Here is a 20,990-nt window from a genome sequence, read left to right on the forward strand (position 1 = left end):
AAAAGCTGTTGCTAGTCTAGTCAGATGTGGACTTCCGAGAAACCAGGGAAAGTCCTATAAGAAATCAAGTTCTTTTGATTTTCTCACATGGTGGGTAAAAATATAAGATGAATTGATGCATCAAAATACTTCTTTGCCCAATTGAATATCCATTCAGCAAATCCTCTGAATCAATTCATCTCCTGGCAGATGGGGGGAGTGTGTGTTATTCTTTTTTTATGGACGAGGTCCACAAGAGACCAAACAACAAAAAAATGTCAGCCAAAGCAGAAGCACAAAGCTAGATCCTTCAGCTTTAAAGTCTCCTGTCTGGGTTGTTTTATTACTTCAATAGGTGAGGTGACACACCACATATGTTCCCATGGGGCATGAAAATCAATAATCGAAGCATTTACATCAATATCAAATCAAATCGCAACCTAAAGAATCAAATTGAATCGTGAAGTTCTAAGCAATACCCAGCCCTTATCTCCACCAGAACCCTGAGTTTCCAACTTAATATCAGTGTAATGAACCATTAGGGTGTTTTAACTGAAATACCATCTTAAAGAGGAACTGTACTCTTATTTCAGACGTGTATACTTTCAGAAGTGTACTATCCTGTCATTAAAAGAGAAGCTGCCCAGAACTTACCCCCAGGAAAGAGCATAGTATTTTAAAAGGGAAAATATTTGTTGTATGTTTTTATTTAATAAACTATCTGTTATTGGCTACCCGTCATATTTCTGTCCTCTTCTGGCTGGAGACCTGAGGAAAGACATAAGATATGGTTCAGTACCCTACACAAACATAACTGAGGGCTCCCACCAGTCATTTCCTGACATGGAAAGGATGTTAACTCACTGTTACCTGACCTCATGACTCTTTTATTTGGTTATGCTGTAGCTACAACTTTGCTAAAGATGTAGCTTTGCTTTAAGCTAACTGATAGAATTCTTTCATCGACAACAGCTATGAAAGAGTTTCAACAATCCTTTTTCTTAAAAGACTGAATAAAGTTGTACTATCAGTGCAGCTCTTGCAGCACATTCTTTTTTTTTTTTTTTTGCCTGGTTGATAAGAATAAATAGGCGACTAAAGCCAAATACAGTCAGTCCTCTAAAACATAAAGGCATTACTCTGCATTCTTGTTTTTGACATGCATCTGCTGTGCCTTACCTTATGTCATATTTGTAAGGTCAAGGTATTTTAATGACTCAGTTTACCTGACCCGTAGTTTGTTTTTCTTTTTACGCTTCGGCAGCTCTCCAATGGCAGATGTTTTTACTTGTTACAAGCAATTCAAACCTCATTTCTATCTTTAAATAAATTTTTAAAAAAAAGCTGTTAGTCTGCATTATAATCATTGACATGGCCTCTAATATATCTTACCCTATTCCATATTTGTTAAGTCAAAATATTTAAATGAATCGGTTTGCGTGACCTGTACTTCCTTTTCTATTAACACTATAGCAGCTCTATAAAGTACTTACTGACACCATGACATTCGATGCTACTGAATACACTGTCAAAAACTGAAATCTTGTCAAATACTTTTATTTTATTTTAGGTACAAAAAAAGTGTTTTACTTGATTTGAGCCACATTCAACTGATCATTCCAGAAGGTGTCTTGTTTAAAGTTATTAGAAGACAAACATAAGGTCTGATTTGCTTGTAATAAGTAAAAAAACAAATCTCCAAATATAACGAGAAAAATTTGCTCAAAGTTTTGCTTACAACTAGAATCATTTGTTAATACAAGTAGCTTTTCTCTTGTTCAATTCACAGATTTTTTACTTGCTAAAGCAATTCAAACCTCATTTTGTCTTTTAATAACTTGGTACAAGACATTTTTCATGACTGGTCAGGTGATTGTGGCTCATATTAAGTCTGAAAAGGCATTTTCTACTGAAATAAGACAAAAACACTTGATAAGATTTCAGTTTTTCCAGTGTTGTACTGTTGTAATCATATTAAGTTGATTTTCCTGTGTTTTTCTGGAGATAAGGAATACTGTGGCTGTTTTCGAATTCGCCTACCACATACTGCTTGTTAAAGTAGTATGTAGTAGGCACTGCCTACTACATACTACTTTAACAAGCAGTATGTAGTATGACTGTTCAGTTGGGTTAATTTTTGTAGTATGCTACGCTGGTCTTCAGTTCGAAGAAAACGGAAGTTGGCTACGGCTGACTTTTTTTTCCCAAAAAAACTTTATTGAAAATGTAGAAAATAAACAAACCACGAGTAACTTATCTGCAAATATATTGCCGGAGAGAGCATTTTATATTAACTTTCAGTGGTGGAGATGATGAGGATTTAAAGATAAAATAAGAAATGGCTCTTATGTTTATATTCCTCTGCTGCTCTGGTTGTTGTTGCTCCGCTCTCTGCCATTTTCACTTCTGATATGGGACCAGGCGCGTTGCATTGTGGGTAACAGTATGCAAGGAGACTGGTCCGATGCATACTGTGGATTTTTCCCGATTCAGTACGTCATCCGGGTGTTTTTCTCATACTACAACTCTGACATTTGTTCGCATACTGCATACTGCATTTTGGTCGAATCAGTAGGCACTGCTAGTATAGTATGCAAATTCGAAAACAGCCTGTGTGTCATACCTCTCTCTTAATCTAGACTTTACCCCATAAGGCTGCAAGCAGAGCCATACGAAGAGAATAACTGGGTGTGTTGATATCTGTCAGTGTGTTTGTAAGCATAGTGGGATGGATGGGTTGACACTGATGATGAGAATAATCACTATGACAATAATTTAGATTACTGTTTAGCAATGATACAATACATAGACATGTGATTGTTTCCAAAAACAAAAAAAGACAAATGATCAAAAAATGATTTGTGGTGGTGTGAGTTCTACTGGTCTAAAGTAGCAGTTTGTCTGCAACAGTGGTCCATAAAACTCTGAGACAAGGGAGCACAAGAAGTCAGACAGTATACAGAGTTAGTGACATGCATTTGTGAGTCATGAATTCATGCAGGTAAAGCAAGACAGCAGTGTAAACCTACTGTAGATGTGACCATTAACACTGGAGTCCTCCTTCATCCTACAACAGCCACCTGCTGCAGTGTGATGATGTTGGGGTGCAGTAGGTCCTGTGCCTAAGGACTAAACATACATCATTTCAGAGAAAGCTACAAACTGCACAGATACAGAGATCATCCCCTGAGCTGCAGAGCATCTATTAATGATATTAATCCATACCAGAGGCTCCACTCATGATGATTTATTCTGGAAACACTTGTAAAGGCTCTGTGTTGTCTTCCTCTTTAAGAATCAAACAGCTTCAACTCCAACACTGGAGCAGAGTCTATCAACAGTGTCTTCTATGATTCATTGCTGGAAGCGACACTGAGGTCCCACATGTAACAGTAGATCAGTAATTCATGGCCACTTACAGCAGCCATTGGCTGGCAGTGACGTAATGGCTAGTACAAAGCCTTGTCAAGTAACTGTGCCTGTCGGGCGCACAGCGGCACAGATCACTTACCGAGCCTTTTGTGAGCTCCTGTCGGTGTGAGGACAGGGCTCCTCTCTGCGCCATCAGTAAAAGTGCTTATAAGTGTATAGATAGATAAGACAGGGATATAAGAGGCTTTTGGATGAACATGTCCTGCCTTTATCAAACAACAGTCCTTGGACTTTGCTGGACAGCAGCAAGTGGAGCAGCAAATCCCCATGTCTGAGTCTTCAGTTAATAGTGTTGTATGTTCCTGCTCTTCTTAAATATCTGAAATCATCCATCTAACACGGCTCAATAATTGTCAGATCACAACGGATGAGCCGGGTGTTTTCCAGACTGAAGTACATTTCTTAATCCAATTGGTGAAGCACTCGAAAACAAAGATATTGATTTCCTTTTGCTTTTGAAGTGCACCATTAGTGAGAAAAAAACAATCTGATGGAGTCTTACTACATTTGTTCTCCTCAAAGCTATTTTTGTTGTTGTTGTTGTTGTTGCAGTTGTTTTCCCATATTAGCTTATCTGTTATTAGCCAGCTGACCACATGATGCTTCTAACCCATAAAGCACTAGAGATGTTAGCATGAGACAATGGTGTTTGTGGTGTGCTGCTGTCCACACTGACCTCTAAGCTAAACCCAATTCTGTGTTTATGTTGATTGATTAAGGAGTATTTGTGTTATTGTTAGATTGCAGTTGTAGATAGTTACACAGTTTTTAGGATATAAGTAAATTATTTTTAAATTCTTGACATGTGGCTAACATCGTCATCCGACTGTGTCTCTCTTTTCTTTCAGCACTGCCAGTAACTCAAACAAGAGCACACCCGCCTGCTCACCAGTCCTGCGTAAACGCTCGCGCTCTCCCACACCACAGAGCCAGGAGGGTGAGAATATGGTCGAGAAGGGTTCAGACCACTCCTCTGACAAATCCCCCTCCACGCCAGAGCAGGTTGTCCAGAGAACATACTCCCTGCAGTCAGCAAGAAGCGGGGGAAAGAACTCCAAGGTGAGCCAACCACGACATGCTTCTTTCTCCAACTGTTTGACACATCTGTGCAGAACGTGTTTGATAAATGCTGGCACTGCATTCTCAAAAATATGGTGCAATTACATGAGAGGTTCAATGAATTTCTTCAGCCCTGATCAACAGTGTGTCCCCTTCGGCTGTCGGTGCTGTGAGAGGCAGTTCCCAGTAGAAATAATCACTTTGTGCTTCACTAAGCTCTTCTTACATTTTTGCAAAATGACTGTGGTGAAAAGCTTCACTGTGGGACTCAGATGGGAAGTTCATGCATGCTGATTAAGTATAGACTGGGTGGGATCAGGCTTAAGTTATCTTCCACCAGACTGAGCTATTTTATTTATAACACAGCCTCTTATTCCCTCCTGTGAACAGCACAGCTGCTGTAAAAGTAGAATTTTTACTCCTTTAAAGTTAAATTATACATCAAATTCATATCAGTGCTGACCCAGAAAGAGTTTAACCTGTATGAAAGTTTGCTTCTTGTAAGGGAAAAAGGTAACACTTAACTTTGGAGGTCCATGAATTTCATCGCACTTAGGTAATGATTAGACAACATTTTTCTTATTTCTTTGAAATTACTCCCAAAATTTCAGGAGAATTTGGTGAAAATCAGTTTACCTTAGGCCTGTCACGATAACAAATTTTGCTAGATGATAATTTTCCAAAATATTATTGCCGATAAATGATATTATTGTCAACATTATTTTGTTTTGTTTTTTTTTCCATTTTTTCATTGATGTAATTATGATAAATGGGATAATAAAGTGAGTACACCATATCAAAAGCAAGAAACTTTAATTTCTTAAGAGTATTTAACTGTAGTTCAAAGGTCAGGATCTTTTAAATACAATAAATTAAACAAAAAATATAATAAATTTAACAAACAAGAAAGAGAAAAAAATACAATGAAAATGAAATGGACTCTCTTTTAGAAAAAAATACATGTCAATGAAAATAAGTAATACTAATCAAAAACAATAAAACATAGACCCTGTCTAAACAAAACTCCAAAAAACAACAACAATAAAAACTATAGCCTAAGTAAAAGGGAGTTTATACAGTTCCTGAATTGTTTGTAACATACTTTTTCCCAGTCAATCCGTACTGTCTGTCAAACATTTTAAACATTTCTGGCTTTCAACCGTATTGAAGGGCTGCATTTCTTTGGCAATGTAGCTGTCTTTGAGCGCCCACCATTTGGCGCTTTTATTTCTATTTACTTTGCAGACCGAAAGCCTCAGTAAGAGCGGATTGTCAAAGAACAAGGCTCCGCTGCACCTCCCCTTCTTCTTCGTTGCCACTATTTTCAAACAAATGCGACATATCAGCTCGTTGGTGTTCATGAGCTCACACTTCGTTCATTCTGATAAAAAACAAAATATTCCCACACTGGGACTGTGGCAGGCGGCTTAAGAACCGTATCTTTCGTGCTATCACTCATATTAGCGTGTGTTTCCTCCTTACCCCTCAGGACGCTCGCTTCAGCTCTCTCCGTGTGTAGGCCCGAGCAGCCCCGTCTTCACCCCAAAGATCGTATTTTTGACAGATGCTCACTCCGCTATAAATCTGCTAAATCCGCTATAGAACTTATGCACCCTGATGTTAGGAAAGATAGACGTAGTGAGCCATCTTCTCATTCAGCCTCTTTGGTCGAAAGAGAGGAGGAAAACAAACATGCATGCACGTGTCAGTTTATCGAGGCTGGCAAACTTACCGAGGACGTTTTTATTTATCATTCGGTTAATTGATTTATTGATTAGTGTGACAGACCTATTTTACCTTCTGGCTAAAATTCTGTTTTGCTTTGCGACTGTACTCGCACTGTCTATCACAATAAGGTAAGGCCAATTTACAACCCCACTCTAGGTGAATATCACATCTGAAGCCTTCAGTTGTATCATGTAAAACATTATAGGCCCAATCATGAAGTTTATCATTTTGCATGTGATCTCAAATGTGTATATCAACAAACTGAGTACTAAAGAACTTGGTGAAATTCAATAACAAACAGCTACCTATCAACTGCTTATTAGGAAATTGAATTATTCACTTAACATTTCAAAGGTAATTATCAGAGGAAACAATGAACTTAACTTCTGAATTCAAGAATTAAGCAGCTATTTATCACCAGCAGAAATGTTGGAATACTAAAACATGAAAACATTTTGTGGAAGGTTGTGATTTGATTTCAAATAAATTATTCGCTAATCGTCACCTTCTTACCTCGCAATTTGGAGAAAAATTTCAAAATAACTGGAAAAAACAGTAACCTACTAATTGTGACTTGCAACAATAAATTTGAACATTGTTTTAAAGAAGTTATGTGCTAATTTCAAAGAAATAAAAAAAACTTTGTCTGATTATTATCAATTGTGATGAAATGTGCGAACCTCAAGAGTAAAGTGTTCCAGAGAAAAACCTGTTTCCTGTGTTTCAGACAGTAAACCTGCTGACTGCAGTCAGACGTGTAGCTGCTGAGTTGTGTTTCATTGTGACTTTAGAGGGATCATCATGACTTTATGATGCTGCAGTAGAGACTATTATGGCAGCTCTGTTTTTCAAATGTGCAGCCATTCATAAACTGTGGCTGCATAAACACGTCAGAGCTGTCCCAGATGGATTCCCGTCTTCTCGCTGTAGTGACGCAGTGTTTATGATTAGTTATTGACTTCTGCGTGCAGATATGTGGCGAGCAGGCTGCAGTTATCACTCCTCTCCCTTTGGAAGAGATTACACCCACCTCTCCATCAAAGCCTTTGAGTTTTACATCCCATACACTCCCCAGCCTCCAACTCTCTCTTCCTTTCCTAAACCTGGGATTTACAAGCTTTATTTTTCAGACTAAGTGATGGTGCTGCAGGTGATCTCAGCTTACTCTTGGGGTTCACTGGTCAGAGGGAGGGGACAGAATGATAGCCTGTGTCCACTTAGCGTGTTTTCTGTGTTAGTAGCAGCCAAGACTTCTCACCACTGTTAGGAAAACTATCCAGTGGCACTTCTGCTTCCCTCAGCAGTGAGAGTTAAGTTCACTTTGAGCGATCTATGTGCTTCTGTTTCCTTTTCGATCAGTCACTTGTTACAAAGAAAATCTTAAAAAAGCAAATGTGGAAATTATGTAGTAGCAGTTGCAGCACAGATCTTTGACCCTTTCGACATGTTGATCAGTCACTGAAGTAGCATTTAGTTTTTGGTGATGTTGTAACTATTTTTGGCATAAAGCACATTAAGCCAAGGGAACTTTTGCACTAAGGATGCAATGTTTCAAAGTGACAAAAGACAGAGGACTGGGGCTATGTTAAAAAAAAAATTGAGAATAATCTCAGAAATTAATGAGAATTAAGTCATAAATTTACAAGTGTAAAGTCTTCAATTCAACTTTTTAGCTACAGGGTAACAGTAGTCAGAGTTAAAGTTACACTTAAGTTTAGGTTTTTAAAAATAAGGAATCATTCAATCTTTTGGCACATCATCATAACTATAATAAGTATAATTATACTCATGACGATGGTAAGCCCAGAGGTGTCAAGTTAATAAGTAAAAATACTTGGTTACCTTACTTAAGTAAAAATTTGGGGTATCTATACTTTACTTGAGTAATTATCTTTTAACTGACTTTTTACTTCTACTTCTTACATTTTCAGACAAGTATCTGTACTTTCTACTCCTTACATTTCAAAAATAGCCTTGTTACTCCTGTTTCATTCCAGCTTGTCATCATTTAAAAAGACATACACCAAATAAAGTAAAAAGAATCAGTCCTAGAATCAGTGAAATTGCACAATCTGGGAAGAGTGAATTAGATTGTGGATGGATGAGATTTATAAATGTCATACCATTCCAACACCCTATTGGTTTGTATGCAATCCATTGCACCTCCACATGACACAAATCAGCCAAAACATAACAGAGGTACGTAGCATAGTATGAAGATGTCCATGGCAGGGACCCAAGATGTTACTTCTACTTTTATACTTTAAGTAGCTTTAAAACCAGTACTTTTACTTAAGTAAAGAGCTTGAATTGATACTTCAACCTTTAGAAAAGTCTTTTAAACCCCAGTATCTATACTTCTACTTGAGTAATGAATGTGAATACTTTTGACACCTCTGGGTAAGCCGATATGTTCTAAGAAACCAGGGCTTCGTCAAGAACTTTGGTAAAGTTCGAAATGTATTCACAGATTCGGCTTTCCCTGATCAGTAACTCATCAGTAAAACTCTGCAATAACAGCAAGGTACCATATTTTCTGCACTGTAAGGCGCTTCGGAGTATAAGGCGCACCTTCAATGAATGGCCTATATGAAAACTGTTTTCATATGTAGGGCCCACCGCATTATAAGGCGCATAGAATAGAAGCTACAGTAGTGGCTGGGGTTGCGTTATGCATCCACTAGATAGAGCTGGGCTGAAGGGAATGTCAACAAAACAGTCAATAAGTCAGTCAAACTCAGGCTACATCCACACGGAGCCGCACATTTTCCTATCCAACTATTTTCTGTGCCGTTTAAAAAAAAAGTGCGCTGTAAAGACGAAGCCATTTCTGCCGTCCACAAAAACAGTTTCCAGAGATCAGTTCACATGCCAGACCTTTGGGGGAGCGGTGTATTGCTCTAACAAATAACAAGAGAAGAAGCCTGAGCCAGCATGCGAGCTAACATTAGCACTTAGCAGAATTCCTCTTTACGGGTCTTACCGCTGTTACTTTGGCCACACCCCCTGAACATGGTAGCCATGATTAATCAATATTGATCCATATATAAGGCGCATTGGATTATAAGGCGCACCGTCAGCTTTTGAGAAAATTGAAGGCTTTTTGGTGCGCCTTGTAGTGCAGAATATACGGTAAACTGAGAGCAACAAATGTATTTCCCCCAAAAAGATCCATCCCCCGCGCTTGAGGACAACTTGCATTGTCCTCTACAGAGAGCAGCTTATATTCAAAAGAAACGTCTGCAAATTGCAGCACCGTCAAAATATGATACAGAAATATCCAATAACTCCACCCAGGAAAGGTGTAGAGTCATCAAAATCATTTTACACATGGGATCTCACGTTTTTCAGAATACATTTCTCAGATCATCTGATAGCTTTTAGCTATAAACTAAGATAATTAATGTATTAGCATAAATGTATGATTTTTTTATCAAAAATTTGCAAATTTATTCTACAAAACCTATGAGATCAATCTTATAAATTTAGTTTTTTTTTTTCTTCCTTTACCTTGGCCCTGATCCTCTGTCATAAAATCCAAACCTGCATTTGTGAGCCCCCCAATTAACCCCACACACAGATAGTGGACACAGGCCCGTAGTGGTTAAAAACTATTTGATGATGCTACAGTTGATAAGACCAACTAGACATGAAGTAAAGGGTCATGATGACTATCTGTTGGATTCCCTGTTGGATTCCCTGTTGGACGATGCATTCAAATCTTAAATGTCCACAAACTGACAAATCATAACCCAACACTGTCTGGTGGTAGTTTATACTTCTCACTTTAAACTTCTTAAAAGATTTAAATTTTGGTTTGTAGAAAACTCACCCAGGTTGAAAGACAGAAATTAATGCTGTACTTTCCTTCAACAGCAGGTTCTCAAACTTTGTTGTTGCTCTTTCAGCTGTAGCTCTTTTCTTACAGCATCAGCTGTGCTTGTAAAATCAGTAAATAGAGGAAAGCAGGGAAAGCTGTTGTATCTGTTGACATCTCAAGCTCGACAGCACAGACAGAAGGATAAAAACAGAACTGTTGTTCCGCTGTTGCCGTCCCTGCCATCATCTACATCTCTTCATCACAAATGAACTCAGTACTGAGCCGAATCTTTGAGGCTGCTTCACGAAAAGGAGCATGTGGCTCTAATGTTTTGAATGCTCAGCACTCATTTGGGCTTCCAAAATGTTAGAAATACGTCATGTCACTTACATTTTCAATGACCATCTCATTCTGTCCTCATCTGTCTGACGTCACTTGTTGTTTTCTTTGATTTCTTTTTGCCATTTTTTGTCTTCACAACACGGTGTGCACGCCTTATCTCTCTGCTGCTGCTGCTACATGCCATATGATAATGTGTGCCATCTGATAATGACTGTTTCGCTCTTCTGTTTGTACTTTCAGCTGTTTCTTCTGGCAGTTGATTTCTTTTTATTTTCATTTTTTCTATCTGATTTTTCTTTGTTCTTCTCCTGATTGCATGCTAGTCTCACAAGCGACTATCCAAAGTAAGCATTACTCTTTTTTCTGTTCTTCGAAATATTTCTGTGCCCACCTCCCCCTCTACCCCACTTCCTGTCTTGTGAGCCGCTCTGTGGAAATGTCCGACCCCTGTTTGCAATGCATCACCTTAAACCCCACAGCTTGTTCCTGTGCACACTGCAACCGTTACAAGCCCCATGTGCAACCTCGATCATAGCAGATGGACATTTCTTGACACAGACAGCCCCACCCAGCCACACTCACCCCTTCTCTGCCTTTACTCTCTTCTCCTGTCTTCTCCTCCCGTGTCTTTTCTGGTGATATGCAATGTAGAAAATTCCTGATTGTATTTTGAAATATCCCTTTTAGACATGGTATCCATGATCAGAAAGTTTGCAGATAAACATCAGAAATTATGAGAAAATAAACAGAGACTGGAGCATAATTTGTGCAATTTGTCAAATTTCAGGAATGAGAATAAATGTTTGTGGTGTAAACTCAAAATGCAGGATACTTCAAATAATAATCTTGATTAATATCTCTTTCCCTCTGCTTTGGCCTGTGTCCCATCCCTCTCTTTGAATCCCGTTGTTACATTTCAGTAATGAGAGCTTTATATCTGTCACGCTGAGCAACGGCCTGGCTGTAAAGAGATAAACTCTTAAAAATCCAGCCAGCATCTCAGCCCAAAGCTGCAAGACTAGATCATTATTTGAGCAGCCCCTCTGTTGCCACATGAAAGGATCCCTCTCCTTTTTTTTTTTCTTGCACCGCCAGCCCAAATGCCCCTCCCCTTCCTGTGAATATACTGCAGACAAGTGTCACGTTTTAGTGCATCACACATATTGTCACTTCATTTACCCAATTTGCTTCGTGTCAGTCCTCATTCCACTTTTTTTTCTTTTTCTTTTTGTTTCCCACTTAGTAGATTTACTGTAAGGTTCATGCAGAGTTAGTGCACAGGGATTCATCTGATTTGAAACCGAACACGCCCCAGTGGAGGTGGGCCAGGCGTGCGCAGGGAGATGTAGCGAGCAGCCTCATGATGATCTGCAGTATGCACAGTCTGCTTCACATACACACATCGATTACATCACTACTCATTTCTGTGCCACAGTCACAGCCCCCACCTCCCCCTTTACCCTGTTGCAATCCCCCCCCACGTGAGCCTCCACAGTCAGCAGTGGTCACATGACCTCAGACATGGCGTGAGGTCGTCACCGCAACGTGAGCTTGATCACCCTTGGCCTAATGCAATCCAAATAAAAGAGTGCATTCAGCGAAAGAGGTGCTATGCCTCTCTGCAGGAAGGGAATATGACATATACTGACAGTAAAACTACATTAATCAGGACTCCTCGTGTATGAAAACAAGCTGCAGTAGATTCTGAGTCAGAATTAGCATCTGGGTCACATTTTCAGCACAAAACCTCTGAAGACGATTCATTGCTATAAAAGCTCCTTTTCAACTTAAAAGATGAGCCTCAAACTCCTCAGACCTCTGCTTCTTCGCTCTCATTTCCTCTCTGTGTTCATGTTGCAGACTGTTTTGGTTAACATTTTGTTTTCTCTTTAATTTTCTTTCAGTATGACAGACTAAACCTGATTAAAGTAAGCATTTCTTCTTGTTTTCATTTGACCCATTGACAATCCCCGCTGGCCCTTATTAATCCTCTGGCCCTCCACTTCCTCTGTAGACGTGCGACTGTAGGATCCCCCTGATAGTCTCAGCCCCTTGTGTCCTTTCCCATGCTTTCCATCCTCTCAGTTAATGTGGAAGGACAGTGAATGTGAACTCTGTAAAATTGTCTACTTATTACAGAAAATATATGATTAGTCTCTTGTTGTGTTTAAACCCAAACAAATATGTTAAATCAAAATTAGTGATCCTGCTTTCATAATTTCTGCAGAGACTTTCATTCTCGACTCTCTGGATGAATAATAATTATCTCTGAATAACAATTTCAGATAGCTCTTATGACTGAAGTGTAATGACAGGACAATCACTGTATGATAACAAATGAGCTGTTTGTTTTTGTGAAGGAGATGTCATCCATGTTTCTAAAATCCAGGCTTATTTCTTCCAAAAGATTTACTGTTTATGTCAGGGTGTATGTAAAATATGTGGCTTTATTTACTTATTCATTTATTTTTTTGTTTATCTTAAACTAATATTTAAAGCCATTAGTGCCCCTGCTGTATGATTCACAGCAGTTTGGAGTGAAAATTTCAGGCGTGGAGGGCAGGAAGGCATGAGCAGTCCCCTGGTTAAGACTAACATGCACAGTCCACCCTCTCCATCTCTTTCTCCTCTCAGTAGAACAGTCTCTTTGGAGCCTGCAGCCTCACAAAATCAAGCACAATAGCACTCACCTCATCCAGACATTGGCCTCTGAGTAATTCCTCTCTCGTGTCTCTGTCACCTTCAAATCAGATTAGTCCACATTAGCTTAGCTTAGCTTTCGTCACAGCATGGCCGCGGCCTTGCTTCTGCAGCTCGTTGCCTGCTTTCACTATGCACACCAAGCCCAGTCCAACATGGGAAACAGGCTGCACAAGGCACAAAAAGAGCTTAAGAACTATAGGTGTTTCAGGAAACAGGAAACAAGGAAGGACTCAGATGAAGCGTCACCTTTTTAGGGATCTTTGTACAGATGAAAAAGAAACACCCGTCTTCTAATGTAATGTGAAATATTCAACACACGTGTCCCCACTGGTCCAGCTAGAACTCACCCAAATTAGTTTCCATTAAATATGATGCATAAGAGATTCTTGTTCATTCACTTTAAGAAGGATACCTTTATATTTGAGTTGCTGGAATCAAACACTGGATATCACTCTTTACCCCTCTATTCCTCTTCTCCTTCTGAATTTCCTCTTCCTCTGAATGATCACCTGCATGTTTGTTCTCCAGGACTTTTGCTTTAAGACTGTTAAAGTGGAAAGTGTGTTTTTTGTGGCTGAGAAATGTTGTATGCCATGGTGGAGACACCCCTCTGCTGCCCTCTGCTGTTGTAAAGCCATAACACAATCTAAATTTGTTTATAAAGAGCACAGTAGATTGTAAATGATTGGAAGATGGACCTGAAACATGAATATCAATAAATGCATTTTTATTTAAAGGATAGAGGTTTGGAGCATTCACATTTATTTGAACATTTCACTTTACTAGTGACCAAAGTGTTTTAATGTTTTGTTTTGTTTTGTTTTGTTTTGTTTTTATTAAGGAAAATGACAAAGTTGATACAAAACATTCCATTTGTGAAGTTTTCACAATTTTTATTGGGTTCTAATTTTCATCCCACAACTTTTGGAGACAAATGAAACCAAAACATGACTTAAAGTAAGGATGGGTACCTTTCACATTTGAAATAATACGGTACCGATGCCCGGTACCTGGCAATCGACTGTACCAATTTTGATACATCTGTGTGAGCTATGTGGTAATATATTAGTTTACTGATAAAATTTCAAAGTTTTTCAATTTAGTGAACTTTTTTCTCTACATCTAAACTTGAAATGCTGTGTTCATGTCCAGCATGGAAAATTACCTACTCTTCGACTCCCTCACAGTCACAAGGATGTGTTTAGGTACCCAAACATGGTACCGTTTGACTTTACTTGAATTCGTACTTGGTACTACTGGTGGAAGTCGATCAGTACCTATAAAAGTACCTAATTTGGTACCCATCCCTAACTTTAACTATCTGTCTAATGTTCCAAAATGAGTTGTGTATTTTCTTTTTTTTCTATTCCTTTTTTTTTTTTTTAATTTGACATGATGAGATTAGTTTATCTGATGATTCATTGATCTTTTAAATTGTAGGACTTGCCATTCTTGATGTTCATGTGTCTTTGAAATGAAGAGTTGACTTAGAAATGTCATGCTTCCTCTACAGAGACACTTTAAAGTTTTATGTTTAGCACTGTTTAGACCAACATACAGTACCTTACTTTAAATTTAAAAAAAAAAAAGATTGTAATTTCCTATAATTTTCTGCAGTTAAGAACATGAGGTATGGTATAAAGTGATCAGTCTTTGTATGTCTGTTGGAGTCTACAAACCTGCTGCTGTCTGTAAAAGTTTCACTGAGTGAAATAAACCCCCTCTTCTCTCTCCTTCTCTCTCCACAGAAGAGCCAAAGCTGGTACAATGTAAGTCACCTTTTGTTTTGTTTACATTTGTTAACATGTGTTTCTTGGGGTGTTTCATGAATATGATGTATATGTGTGCTGATGTGACTTCACGTAAAGGGGATGACTCCTGAGAGTCTCTCAGAGTGGATTTCAGTGCTGCTGTTGTGATGAAAGGTTGTTGTCCCTGACTGTGTTTACTGGAGCACCAGTCCACTGTTGTGGGTTACTGGTCCTCCAGGTACAGATCACCATGGGCTTAGGAGAGCAACAGGAAGACTTCTGGCTGAGTATAAAAATGAAGGGAATAGTAAAAGGACAGTATAACAAAATTGAATGCGCTAAATTCACAACATATCTTCCTACTGGTGCATTCTGCAGCTAAGTTGTGCAGTTTAATGCTTCACCACAAGGTGGTGTGCTAGCTCTACTTCTTGTTCCCTTTCAGACTTTTTTTATGTGCGGGCAGTGACTCAACAATAACTTAATAATGAATTAAATCCTGCTTTGAAGGCAGAAGGTGCCTGTTGTGCTAATTAAGCCCATGAGAGTGTTGGACTTAACTCCACTCAGTGTCAGACCCTTGTATCTCCAGATGTGTTTATTGGACTTTTTCCCATTTCGTGTTGTTTTATTTCCTTTTTTTATTCCCTGTGTGTACATTCTTCCCCTCTCTCCCCAGCATGAAAGACAACACATCCTGAGAGTAAGCATGACTTGTATTCTTGTGCAACCCTGGGCATCTGATTGTCTCTCTTGCTCTATATTTTCTCAGACCACTTGAATGACGACGTACCTCTTGCCTGTTTCTCATCCCATTGACTTCAGCCAGTGTTGTTACCACCTAAAGTAAAGCTAAACTTTAGAGGAAGTGATTCTGATTCATTATCATGAGATACATCCAAGTAGAGTCTGATAGTTTCAACATCAAAAAAAAATCATTCGTCAACGTTTTTCTTACATTATGCTTTCAGTTCTTGTTTTGTTTGACAGTGACGATATTGGGGATTTGTCAGCGTCATAAATGTGGTCAAAATATGGGGTACATTTCAGCCTCTAATTTTGGCTCACAACAGGTGGTAACATGCTGTTACAGAGGTTCTCACTTCACTAAACAAATCAACAAACCATCACAAGGGCTGCTGGACGAGCCTTGAATTCCTTTGAACAACAGGAGTATGGAGCATGCTGCTTTGGGTCAGAGCATGTTTCCCTGCAGCTTACCATAAATCTATTTCTGTATTATTGCCTCAGCAACTATAGAAACTGAGAATATGGATTTTGTTATGTATGTTGTTATGATCAAAAAGAGGCTTGTTCCATAACGTCCTGTCCAGTTTTTTAAATACTAATACACTCAGCTATTAGAAGCCACTCATATTCCCTCTGCTGACCTTTTGTCTAAAACTGCATGTGGCAAGAGATGATCTTGTGTAGCTTTAATTTCTAACATTTATTAATATCTAACATGTAGCTGCAAAAACATAAATTAAAAACATGACACTGTGAAAAAATGACATCATGCAAAAATTTCAGTCAAATTATAATTAACAAAAATGAAATTTTCAAAGTGTGACCAGTTCAGTGTTGAACAAGTGTTAAATGTGTACTAATCTACAGTCAGCCCACAGCTGTTAAACTGTATGCACAAAGTGTTTGCAGTGCTGGACTTTTTAAAAATAACTTGGACCTTTGAAAAATAATTTGAAAAAAAGTTGACAGGTTGATAACCCTGTTGATGTAAGTATAGTGAGCTGCATTAAGCAGAACAAACTTGTTAGAAATGTAATATATTTATTGGTGTCTTCATTTTTGCGTAATCACCTTAATATATAAATTGTTAACTTAGAATATGCTTTTCAAATCTATGTGAGGACGGATCCCCTGTCACAGAAGCTGTCATTTTACCATCTTTCTACTGTAGCACAGAACTCAGGGGTGTTTTTGTAATTGAAGAGGGCTGCTAGTAATGCACTGGCTGAAAAAGAAGAAGAAACAGAAGAGAGTGGTTTATTTTGGATGCTTAAAAATTGCGTTGAAAAACATTTTGGAATTGTAAAAACTGGTCAAATGGAGGATCAAATTTATAATCCATTAAAGGAGATTTTTGTCATCCAAGGCCATCGTTGCTTCACCAGTAGGAGGGGTGAGCATGAGAAGTTGTCAACCACATCTAACCAGAAGATAAACCATGAGGGATTTAAGCTACATCTGTAGGACTTTTTTTTTAACCTTAAGCTAAAACAAGTGTAAACACAGCAATTTTGTCTCTGTTTAAAAAATTGTGAGACAAAAAGGAAGTAAGAGAAAGTAGGTTAGTAAGGTCAAATACAACTGACAAGAGTTTGAAAGTGTGGGACCAGAATTTTGTTCCTTATTTTAGTGCTTTGTTGTCTGAATAATCAGATATTAACAAGTTGTAACTGAATGCAAGAAAAAGTCCATGTTGTAGGCTGAGACAGGGCTCAAGTGAAGTTTTAGGGCCCCACTTTGGTCACTGGAATTATTTATGATTAATTAAGCGCTATAAATACGAGACGCAGCTAAGCATCTGTTCTTACACAGTCCGACTGCTCCTCAACTGCTATAAACTAATTGTTGAAGGTGTTTGATCAATATCAGTGTTTGGGCTGAGACTGTAGGCTTTTCTTCCAGAATGATTCTTTTACAATTTTTTGAGTCTATTTTTTGGGATATTTTTTTTTTCAATTTAAAGTTTCCTTTTTAACACCAGACCAGGTGAAAAAGATGAATTATGATGATAATAATGTCTACAGACTACATCAGGAGCCATATTTTCCCAAAAAATGCACATAAAAAAATTGCCCTCTGCTGGAGAAAAGGGGTAACTTTTTTCCCCAACCCAGTTTAACAAAGACTAAAATGAAGGATTAAAATTAAATTCGTAAAACAAAATAACCCGTTACTTATGTGAACCACATTTTTTATCCCACCCCTAATCAGTATCTGTTGGCCTCAATGGACGACCGCAAATGTTGGATTCAGCACCTCGAGACTGTGACGTCATCTCAGCCGTTTCAGACAGGCTCATAAACTGCACTCAGTGAAATTAGCAATACCTCTTAATAATGTGAATGAGACCATGTCCAGACGTAGCGGGGTATCTGAGAAACCACATATATTTTTACATCTTTATGTCTGTCATCCACACAAAACGGCAGCTTTACGTCTCTGAAAACAATGTTTTCTGAAAACTTTGGCCAGAGAAAAGATTTTGAAAAACCTCAGTTTCCTGGTTCCGTGTGGACGCCGGTAAACTGAGTTTTCTATTCTCATATGTCACAGCTGAATGATGTGACTCATTATGATTGGATGGCACGTCTGGAAAATACTGCCTAATATGGGTTTGGCATGCCTGGAGCGGATTTGCCCGGTGCGTGTGGACGGAAGTATTTTAAAAAACAAACGAGGGGGTGACATTCATTTTTGAAAATACCCGGCTACGTGTGAACAAGGCCTAAAACATGTGTTGATCGTGGTTCCTCATGACTGTGTGCGCTTCTCCACGGCAATGATGAACTCCCATGGCACTGAACTCACAGTGATGAAAAACAAACCGTCCTGGTGAGAGTTCTGAGCCTGTTAAGAGACGTGCACTCTGCACGGTGGTTATCTCAGCGCTTGGTGGTTTGATTAGCATCTACACAAGTTTGTCCTGATGTTTCCATCCCGACCACTGCAGGTTTATGTAAAGTGAGCCACAAAGGACAAACACAGACACTGAGATAGATGCACATAAAGCGTATGACTGATGGGATTGTTATCTACAGAATGGACATACGCACCTTTAACACTCACCCCACCCCTTTAAAAACACACAAACCCCACCCTGCTGTACAGTACCAGTCTCTCCCATCCCCTACTGTTTGTCAAGTGAGTTAATCATCAACTAGATCCATAAACAGTGTATCAGCAGTCCCACCTCATATCCACTATCAGACTGTCACCTGAGCGCGGATGCTGCATCAGTCACAAAGGCCTCCTTCTCTGCTTGAAGTGTCAGCGAAAAAGAGAAGAGCATCAATGCAACAAGTCATTATTAAGGGTTTTGTTTGGGTGTTAGCAAGTCCTCATTCTGCTAGAATTCAGTCCACGTGGCGTTCAGGCATTCTCAGTCCCATCTCCTTTTCCTCCTCCTGGTTGTCTCCGTTATGTCTAGCTAAGATAAGGATTGGGAAGTAACAGCAGAGGAAATTACTGAGTTCCAGTGTGCTAATGTAGGCCACACACTCAAGCTCCATCCAGCAGGAGTCAATGAAATGCAAGCTGAAGGAGCACTGCTCGTATTTTTGTTGTGTTTTTTTTACTGCCAGTGGAACATCCATTACTATGCCCACCTTCTTGACACAAGAAATATTTTTAGTCATGAATAGTGGAAGGGAATGCACACCAATTGTTTTTATAGAGCTGCTAAACTAGCAGCTGCAGGCTCTGCATCTTTCTGGCCTGCTTGGAGTAACAGTGAGCGATCAAGTATCAAGACTGCAAGCAGCGGATACGCCAAGGCCGAGGGGGAGGGATGCCTTTATAGCATCAAACACTTTCCCATCACTCCTTTTTGTTTGGATTCCAGCAGAAGTTTTGATACCATCGATAAAATCAAACAACAAAGGAATATGCACGGTATGCTGGTCCAATCACTTAACCCTGAAGCTCCAGCTCTGGACTGCAACCCTGTGCAGACCCTGTCAAGATTGATGGGGTTGTTTTGCAGGCAGAGGTAACTGGAGGTTATGCTCACATCTGTTCTCTGTAACTCAACCACACAGTCAAACAGCAAGACGGACTCAACACACACTTCAACACACACTTCAGAAGCCTGAAAAACATTGATTACTGACTTGGTTTTGGCTCGGTTTTCATCCGTCTCACTGTATCTCCTTTCATCCTGGTTTTATCTTTGTTTGCATTAGTCACCCTCTCCACTAAGTAAACTTGCCTCATTCTTTGCTGGTCGTAAACTTGGTAATTGCAAAGCACTCAGGCCCTGACAGCACCACACACACACACACTCACAAGGCTCACACACTTACCAGGGAGGCGTAAGCAGAAAAAAAGGAAAAAGCTACTGGCATGATAATAAAGGACTTGTTGGCCGGGGTTACTAGAGGGCAACGGCCGTAGCTCCTCTCCCTGTGTGTGTGAAAGGAAGAGAGGGAGCCAGAGAACGACAGAGCGAGACAAGGATCATGTGGCTGGAGGGTGCTGTGTCCACCGCTTAGCACTGAACTGGGAAACAGGGGGCGGGTACTGCAGCTTCCAAAACCACTGGATTCACAAGCTCTGTCTGCTCTTGTTTTCCAAACCAACTGTGACTGACAAACCCTTCAGCGTCACAGCAGCCCGTTTGGGGGGCCTGTTTTTGAAAATTCGCCTCCAACCATGTGCCAAAAAGGATCTGGCGGTGAGAATATGGAACTATACGAGGATTGCACAATGTCAGACTGGGAGGCCGTGCTGGAGCTGGATGAGGCGTTAGCAGGGTGGCTTCTGCAGGGACCAGCAAGAGGGGAGTGGGGTTGGGAGTGGGGCTGGGCTGCGTCGGACCTACAGGATCCTGAATGGGACACAGAGGAGATCCCTGCTGTAAGTTGACCTCCACTTGCTTGCTGGAAACCATGAGAAGTGGGAAAAGTGATACAGAGAAATGGAAAAACGTCTCAGTACAAAGTGATTCTCCAGCTTCTTCTGGGGAAATGAAGTTTATAAAACAGAAGTTAGTGGAAAGCTGTGTAGCAATCTGCTGTGGTAATCCCCCACTACCAAAGAAAACAACTGGTAGGGCTGTGAGTCATAGCTGCTTGAATCCTCGCAGAGCCTGTGGAGACCTGATGTTTGGACCGTGCTGTGATAGTGAGGGATGTGTTTGGTTCTTTCCATTCATGGATTTCACTTTTTAAGACAAACATCTTGATTGTGTCAGCAGCGGACTTCACTTCCACTGAATCCCAGCGTTGTTTTGACCATCACAATCTGAAACACCTACTCCCACATCGCACGTCAGTATTCTTAGCCTCTTTCCTCCACAAAGGGGGTAGGTTTCATGATTTTGATGCGAACAAGCTGTTCTTTCCCACCAGCTTTGACCTAAATTATTTTCATCTCCTTTTGTGTCAGTGTCTACCTCTTGTTATTGTATTGGCAGCTATTGTTTCCTG

At 39.7% G+C, this 20,990-nt stretch overlaps 1 protein-coding gene across 18 annotated transcripts in view; it reads left to right on the forward strand.

Annotated features, from left to right (window-relative positions):
* Nucleotides 1-20,990, forward strand: part of gramd1bb (GRAM domain containing 1Bb) — a 213,068-nt gene that overhangs the window by 172,698 nt on the left and 19,380 nt on the right. For 9 of the 18 annotated variants that reach the window (XM_074680451.1, XM_074680442.1, XM_074680443.1 and 6 more), the window contains 4 exons: nt 4,260-4,470; nt 12,265-12,288; nt 14,812-14,832; nt 15,494-15,517. In XM_074680451.1, coding sequence (XP_074536552.1) covers nt 4,260-4,470; nt 12,265-12,288; nt 14,812-14,832; nt 15,494-15,517 — 280 coding nt within the window. Of the gene's footprint in view, nt 1-4,259; nt 4,471-10,683; nt 10,705-12,264; nt 12,289-14,811; nt 14,833-15,493; nt 15,518-20,990 lie in introns of all 18 variants that reach the window. The other 9 variants (XM_074680444.1, XM_074680459.1, XM_074680447.1 and 6 more) reach the window with 5 other exon arrangements.

Source organism: Halichoeres trimaculatus, unplaced genomic scaffold (genome assembly GCF_033239565.1).
Source record: "Halichoeres trimaculatus isolate MK-OKI-2021-1 unplaced genomic scaffold, fHalTri1.1 fHalTri1_scaffold_9, whole genome shotgun sequence".
Classification (NCBI taxonomy): domain Eukaryota; kingdom Metazoa; phylum Chordata; class Actinopteri; order Labriformes; family Labridae; genus Halichoeres; species Halichoeres trimaculatus.